This window comes from Eptesicus fuscus, chromosome 4, assembly GCF_027574615.1.
Source record: "Eptesicus fuscus isolate TK198812 chromosome 4, DD_ASM_mEF_20220401, whole genome shotgun sequence".
NCBI classification, from domain to species: domain Eukaryota; kingdom Metazoa; phylum Chordata; class Mammalia; order Chiroptera; family Vespertilionidae; genus Eptesicus; species Eptesicus fuscus.
Window position 1 is genome coordinate 25,392,876 of NC_072476.1, and position 7,739 is coordinate 25,400,614.

The window sequence follows — 7,739 nt, forward strand, 5'->3', positions numbered from 1 at the left end:
CAATAAAATATATATTTTTAAAAAATGTGCAAGTATATACGCACCCACACCGGACTTCTACCCATCTCCCATATATTGAGAAGTAACACCTAAAATCTTAAAAAAAAAAAAAAAAAAAAAAAAAAAAGTTTATCTTAAAAGCAGTTGTGGGGACAGAAATTCTTAAGTAAGTCTCAGCATTTAGCAGCATCTCATGGTTCAGTATTTGATGAATCAATGAAGTTCCTTTGATTTGGAAGGCCTTGTCCAACGCTTGGGAGGGAGCTCGATGGAAGAAGAGGAAACCGAACCGAATAGGAAAAGGCCGCCCACTCTCCCAGGGACTCCGGGCCCGCGGCTCCCTTTAAGGCGTGTGAGGGGGTGGGCGGAGTCCTGCCTTTAACCCCGCCCAGAGCTGAGGAGACCTGCGACCAATGAGAGGGCGGTCCGAGGCGGAGCGACCTGCGTGCGGCGTGACGCAACCACGTCCGACCGGCTCTCCGCGGGTCGCGCGCTGGGACTTCAGGGCGTGGAGGTGAGTGCGGGCCACGCACCGCAGCTGCAGGGGGTGGGATCGGGGTCCCGGGGTGAAAGTCCTCGGGAGGAGTCGAGTCTCCCGACCTCGGGATTGTCCACCGGAGCGGAGGGATCAGCCACCCCCAACCTTCCCCAGGCCGCGTGGGCTGTGCTCAGTATTGACTGACTGACGTGAAAGCCGCCCTAAGTCAAGGTCTCCTGCACGGCGGGGGCACCCCTGCCGCTCCACCAGGCCTTGCGCGCCGCGAGTAGCCCGCGGGATGGAAAGAAACAAGGGACAGCAGTCAAGGCCAGCGTTTATGCGCCTTGAGCTCCTCAGAGCACTCCTGTGAATAGGCCCTGTTGTTCCCATTTTGCAAAGGTGGGGACTGAGGCTTAGAGGAGTTAAATTTGCAGCATTGTAAACTGGACAGACGGGAGGTTGGGTAATTAAGGAACTAGGGAATCGTGTAAGCATCTCCAAAGGGGTGATTCCAGAAGGCCAGCAAAAGCTGTTTTTGAACTTGGGCAGTTCTAGTGACCAAATGCATTTAGTGAGTCATAACCCCCAGAACATTAAGCTTTGAATTTTGTTTTTCAGGTGACCAAAGCCATCTATCTGAAATGTCAATAGTTCGCTCATCGGTCCATGCCAAATGGATCGTGGGGAAAGTGATTGGGACAGCCATGCAAAAAACCGCCAAAGTGAGAGTAACGAGGCTTGTTCTGGATCCCTATTTATTAAAGGTGAGAAACATCCCTGCTTTCCGTTGGCATCGATAAATCACCGACACATTCTGCGTTCTGAGCAGAAAAACACTTCTCTATCAGGAAAAATACATTGAGCACCTGCTGCATCCCAAGTACTGGGCTGGTTTGTGGTTTAACAAAGCGAATTATTCATGGTGTGTGCTCACATTCTAAGGACACAGAGAGCTCATTTCAGTTCCATCTGGTGAGTACTGCCGTCTTTCTATGTGCAATGTACTGTGGGTGCAGAAAGCAGGACACCTTCTTTCCCAGGCTGCTGAAGGAGCGCATCCTCGATTTAGAGACATTTGAGATGAATCTCAAAAAGGATTTTATCCAGAGGACCAGGTTGGGGGAAGTCATTCTGGCCAAGCTGAGTAGTAGTTTGTGGAAGTTCTTTGAGCCATGAGAGGGTATGACGTTCTACAGGAACAGCAGGTATTTGGGCAAGGGTAGCCCAGAGTTGGGCACTAAGTAGGCACAATTGAATGGGTACAAGAACAACCGGAGCCGGACTGTGAAGAGTCTTTTATGTTGTATTTTGGATTTCATCCTATAAGCAAAGGAAAGACAGACTTGGAGATGGGTAGGTATGAGGGTTGGAGGTCAGGAAATGGGTAAGGAGGCTATGGAGAAAGTCCAGGATGGAAACGATAAGGACCTGAACAGTCCTTGGAGCAATGGGGAAAAGTAGATTTCAGAAAGGACAGAGCTCTTGCTTTGTAAGGGAGGGAGTGGGAAATGTCAAGGATGTTCTGCATTCAAGATGGTAGAAATGCCAGTTGTTATCTGGGATGAAAAACACAGGAGTAAGCTGAAAAGTGATGGCATGATCATTGACCTTAAACTCAGAAGACTTTGGTTTGAACACTGACTCTGTAGTTTACTAGCTGTGCACATTACTTACCCTCCCTGAGCCTGTTTTTCTCATCTGGAAGTGGGATTACCCGCCGTGGAGGGGCTGCCTTGAGGAATAGGTGATTCTAGTTATCCATAGTTTGTTTGCAATACGTTGGGCTAGACATGGAGCTACGTGCTTTATGTATATTATATGTTTAATTCTCTTGGGATCTTTAGAGGTGCAAGTATTAGAGCCTCATTTTATGGTGGAAAAAAGCCGAGCTTGGAGTTAAGTGCTTTGTCCTAGATTACACTGCTAGTGGTGACAGTGGCATGTTTATGGACTGGAGAGGTGCCACTGGAGAGAAGAATTTAAGTAGTGTCAAGAAGGACGGTAATTGATAGAGCAAGGGTACTGAAGATAATTCACTGGAGAGCTTGGGGACAGGATCATCTCTGGAAGTCATTGCTGTCTTCCAGAATTTAAGCAGCTAATTTTTGTATTGGAAACTGCCTTAAATATGTTATCTTCACCCCTCACCCCCAAGTCCCAGCTTCTTTTCTCTGTGCATTACTTTTTCATATTCTCTACTGCAGTGCCAGATCACAGATGGAAACTGCTCATTTGTTCTTCCTTCTCTCAACAGTATTTTAATAAACGGAAAACCTACTTTGCCCATGATGCTCTTCAGCAGTGCACAGTTGGGGACATTGTGCTTCTCAAAGCTTTACCTGTTCCACGAACGAAACATGTGAAACATGAGCTGGCTGAGATTGTTTTCAAAGTTGGACAAATCATAGATCCAGTGTCCGGAAAACCTTGTGCAGGAACTGCCTACCTGGAGAGTCCAATCAGTTTGGAAACCACCCATCTAACCAAAACTCTGGAAGAACACAGTGTCTCTTCAGAATAGTGAAGGAGGATTAGAAAAACGAGCCAGAGGAAATGGTTTATAAGTTTGCTTTATGGAAAAGAAATTCTAAATTTCATCACAAACTGATCAGTTTTTCTTCCGGTACTTATGAAATAGCTAAAAGTAAATGAATAAAGGGTTTGTTACAATTTTCCAAAAAGGTTTATGGTCATGTTTCATATTTCCTTTTCAGTGAACATGCTTTCCTGTTACACTAAATGTGCCTAGCAATCTGCTGCATTATTTTTTAAGCTCACTGTTTTAGATGTGTGTGTATGTGTTTGTTTTTTTAATTCAAAGGAATTTTTTTTTAATATATATTTTATTGATTTTTTACAGAGAGGAAGGGAGAGGGATAGAGAGTTAGAAACATCGATGAGAGAGAAACATCGACCAGCTGCCTCCTGCACACCTCCTACTGGGGATGTGCCTGCAACCAAGGTACATGCCCTTGACCGGAATCAAACCTGGGACCTCTCAGTCCGAAGGCCGACGCTTTATCCATTGAGCCAAACCAGTCAGGGCATTCCAAGGAATCTTGAATTTATTTTAGAACCTTTATTTGGCGAGAAGAAACCTTTTTGATACCGTAAACACATAAGATCACATAAAGTGAATGTTTTTGATGGTGTATATTCAAAATTAATTTAATTTTTTTCTATGATTTAACCAATTCCAAACAGAAATAATCAACATGCTTGGGGCCCTAGCTGGTTTGGCTCAGTGGATAGAGTGTCGGCTTGTGGACTAGAGGGTCCCGGGTTCAATTCTGGTCAAGGGCCCATGCCCAGGTTGTAGGCTTGATCCCCAGTTGGGGGCCTGCAGGAGGCAGTCAATTGATGATTCTCTCTCATCATTGATGTTTCTATCTCTCTCTACCTCTCCCTTCCTCTCTGAAATCAATAAAAATATTTTTTTTAAAAGAAAGAAAATCGGCTAAATGGACATTGATGGATTTAAAACAAAGATTTTAAAAAATAAATAATAATAAACATGCTTGGGGTCAGACTATCTCAGATTAAAATCTATATTAATAAGAATGTTGATATGTGCAAAATAAAACTTAAAAGTTCTGTGTTACTTTTTTTAATACTGTATCCTAGGATGCATTAAATAGGAGTTCTTAAAACCTGATACATTGATGAATTTGTAGTACTTCTCATATGTGCACTTGAATTGGAAAGTTTCAGAGTTTTGTTGCTGTCCATTAATTATGATCATTTAAATTTTGACCTGAAGAAACAGAGTCGAGTTCAGTTTTCTGGCTCCTAAGGAAGAGATTTGGATCATATTTCAACCTCAACTAATATGTGTATTATACAAGCACAGGGTTTCCACAATGACCACAGGCACTCCCTCCCCCTTCCCCCCCAGGACTCTTCATGGCAAACAAAGCACACTGGTGGGAAGAAATTAGAGTAATTTCCCAAAAGTGATGAGATGGTGCTCGAACTGAATGTTAAAGGAAGCGTCTCCAGGCTAGTAGATGAGGGGTGTGGAAAGGGCATCTGAGGCAGAGGGAACAGTATGAGCGAAAGGAGCATAACCAAGAGGATTGCTGGAACATTTTGAACAAGCGTGGAAATCAGATAGATAAATAGGCAGTAGTTATCCTCTAACTGGTGGTAGATTATTTAACACTTTTAAAAAGAATGATATAATTCGATTCACATTTCAATACAAGAAATAGCATCAGTGTAGAGAATAAACTGGAAGGGGAAAGATCAGAGGTAGGAAGACTGACCTGTTCAAAGACTGGTCCTAAGACATAAACTGAGTTGGGCAGGGAAGATAAAAAGAGGTTGGATAGATCCGTGGTTGGCAAACTACGGCTCGCGAGCCACATGCGGCTCTTTGGCCCCTTGAGTGTGGCTCTTCCACAAAATACCACGGCCTGGGCGAGTCTATTTTGAAGAAGTGGCGTTAGAAGAAGTTTAAGTTTAAAAAATTTGGCTCTCAAAAGAAATTTCAATCGCCGAAACCGGTTTGGCTCAGCGGATAGAGCGTCAGCCTGCGGACTGGAAGGTCCCAGGTTCGATTCCGGTCAAGGGCATATACCTTGGTTGCGGGCACATCACATCCCCAGTAGGGGGTGTGCAGGAGGCAGCTGGTTGATGTTTCTCTCTCATCGACATTTCTAGCTCTCTATCCCTCTCCCTTCCTCCCTGTAAAAATCAATAAAATATATTAAAAAAAAAAAAAAAAAGAAATTTCAATCGTTGTACTGTTGATCTTTGGCTCTGTTAACTAATGAGTTTGCTGACCACTGGGATAGATGATGTTCCAAAGCAGAACTCTCAGGGCTTGGTACCAGGGAGGGTAAGTAAAAGGGAAGCATTTAATACTACCAGTCTGCCAGGTCTCTGGCAGGTGAGGCTATGAGGTCCCAGCTATCCTGAAAGGGACAGGACACCTGTCTAAGCCATCACTAAAAGCTCAAATACCGTATTTTCCAGCATATAAGACGACTTTTTAACCCAGGAAAATCTTCTATACGCCCAGTCATCTTATACGCCGGAAAATACATTACTTTTAAATGTTTACATTTACTCTAATGTATCATTTTTCTCTTTTAAGATAATTTTTAAAATCGTGGTGTAAAAAGTATGCTTTAGGAAGATGACCCATATTTAGTCTATGGTGCTGAATAACCTGTCACACACCTGTGAAGTAAGAGTCCTCCCCCAGGAAAAAGCATTGGGTTAATGGAACTACAAAATGGAGCCCTAGCTCGTTTGGCTCAGTGGATAGGGCGTCTACCTTCAAACTGAAGGCTCCCGGGTTCAATTCCTGTCTAGGGCACATGCCTCAGTTGCAGGCTCAATCCCTGGCCCTCGTCAGGGTGCGTTGCAGAAGGCAACCAATTGATGTGTCTTATATCAATGTTTCTCTCTGTCTCCCCCTGCCTTCCACTCTAAAAATCAATGGAAAAGTATCCTGGGGTGAGGATTAACAAAAGAAAAAAAATGATTGGAGAAAAATGCAGAGTGAGTGGCCTAATGCTAAATAACACAAAAGCAAGATCAGCAAAGAAATTTCTACCAAGTTTACAATTCAGGAAAATAGATTTGAAAGCATTTGTCTCCTGGAATAGAGCTGAGAATTTGGGGTATGTGTGAGAAAGTTACAAGGGCATATTGATATTACTGCCTTGAAGAGGCCCTGTCTTCGGCTGTGCAGGACTGGGACCTGTCCTTGCTGCCCTGGGGATAGTGCACGTCAGTCTCTCCTGTGGATCTATTCAGTCTCTACAGCCTCACTGAGCACAAGCCAGTTGGGATCTAGAACTCTCAGCCACACAACCTCTATCCAGCCTCCTGCCCCTGTGTCCCTTGGCCTCCTTTACACTGGCCTTTAAGAGACAGATGCATCTCCCTGGTCTGGGCAAATCCTGTTGCCACTCCTCCATACACAGGACCTCTTTCTCTCCTTCTGGCTGCCTCCCTGCCATATGAAGTTGTTCAGACATTGCCCCAGTCAGAAAACTGTACCCTTTGAGCCCCAATGCTCCTTCTTGGCCTCCAATATTGCCAGCTTCAGAGAATCCCTCAGTCCACAAGCCCAATTTCTGGCCCCGCCCCTTCTACAGAGACCAACGTGGATAGCAGAGACCTCCCAGCTACCTAGTCCAGTGGTCGGCAAACTCATTAGTCAACAGAGCCAAATATCAACAGTACAACGATTGAAATTTCTTTTGAGAGCCGAAAACCGACTTCTGCGCATGGGCCACGAAGTTTCAATCGCACTGTACGTGCGCGCCCGCACGTGGTATTTTGTGGAAGGGCCACACTCAAGGGGCCAAAGAGCCGCGGTTTGCCGACCACTGACCTAGTCCTAAGGGCATTCTCCTCTGGGCCTCTACAGATTTACGCTGCCCTGGAAATGTTCCCTTCAGTGGGTGGGCCTCTGCTGCTCCTTGTTTCTCCCCGCTTCTCTCACTGTCTAACTCCCTTTCTGCCCACATTGTCTTAGTTGCAGTTTTCGCGGTTACGTGTGTGGCTCTTTTATCTTGCAGCAGGATGCACTTTCCCCAAACAGTGCCATCCTGACTCACGCCTTTGTTTAAGTTGTTTTTTCTGCCGATGGGAAATGTCCTCCCTTCCGCCACGGGCCAACTCCTCTTCCCCTGCCCTGTTGCGTCGGCTCCTGAGAGTCTACCTTCCACGTCACAGCCACTGCCCGTTACATGCTCTCTCTTCCTGGCTCCCTTCGCATCTTGTGAACCTGTCCGTTTCAACACTTGACACGCTTGACCCAGTCCCTTCCCATCCTGCCCCACTGGGCTGGGAAGGATGGAGCCAGAGCCCACCAATCCTGCTGAAACGAACCCAACAGTGTAGTTCCGAGCCTATGAGAACTTGAGTATGTTTCCAGCCAGAACGCTTTTATTAAAGCTGCATGCATGTGTTTATTTTTGCTTGTTTATGTTGAAAAGGCAATATATATTTTACGTAGCACAAAATTTAAAAGGTATTCGGGGAGAAGCCTGCCTCCCACCTTTGTCCCCCCAGGTCCTGGAGTCCCCAGCAACATTGTTACCCTTTTCTTTCAAGCCTTGCCCACGTTCCTTGGCGCACTCCTTCCGCTGGAGATCACTGATGCTTCTCGGGCTTCTGGTTCCTTTCTCGTGGCCGCCGGGCTTCCCCGCGCCGGGACGCACTGCGCCCCGGGTCGCCGCGGCGCGCGCCTGCGCCCCCTGGTGGCCGTGCCCCGCGCAGCAGCTGCCGCGCGCCCCGCCCC

At 46.0% G+C, this 7,739-nt stretch overlaps 1 protein-coding gene across 2 annotated transcripts; it reads left to right on the forward strand.

Moving 5' to 3' along the window:
• The first annotated feature begins 427 nt into the window (after positions 1-427).
• MRPS17 (mitochondrial ribosomal protein S17) lies at positions 428-3,161 on the forward strand. Of its 2 annotated transcripts, none has more exons than XM_008141527.3 (3): positions 428-514; positions 1,097-1,242; positions 2,733-3,161. In XM_008141527.3, the coding sequence occupies exons 2-3, from the start codon at positions 1,120-1,122 to the stop codon at positions 2,997-2,999; spliced, it is 390 nt and encodes a 129-aa protein (XP_008139749.2). In that variant the 5' UTR covers positions 428-514; positions 1,097-1,119; the 3' UTR covers positions 3,000-3,161. The 2 variants fall into 2 exon arrangements, with proteins under 2 accessions (XP_008139749.2, XP_028001208.2); XM_028145407.2 differs by lacking the exon at positions 428-514 and adding an exon at positions 547-877.
• The last annotated feature ends 4,578 nt before the right edge of the window (positions 3,162-7,739 follow it).

What these genes read in the sequence shown, in the direction of transcription:
- MRPS17 (XM_008141527.3), top strand. Translation starts at nt 1,120, where the DNA reads ATGTCAATAGTTCGCTCATCGGTCCATGCCAAATGGATCGTGGGGAAA. An exon ending in TGGATCCCTATTTATTAAAG is followed by an intron (nt 1,243 to 2,732) that starts GTGAGAAACATC and finishes TTCTCTCAACAG; the next exon opens with TATTTTAATAAACGGAAAAC.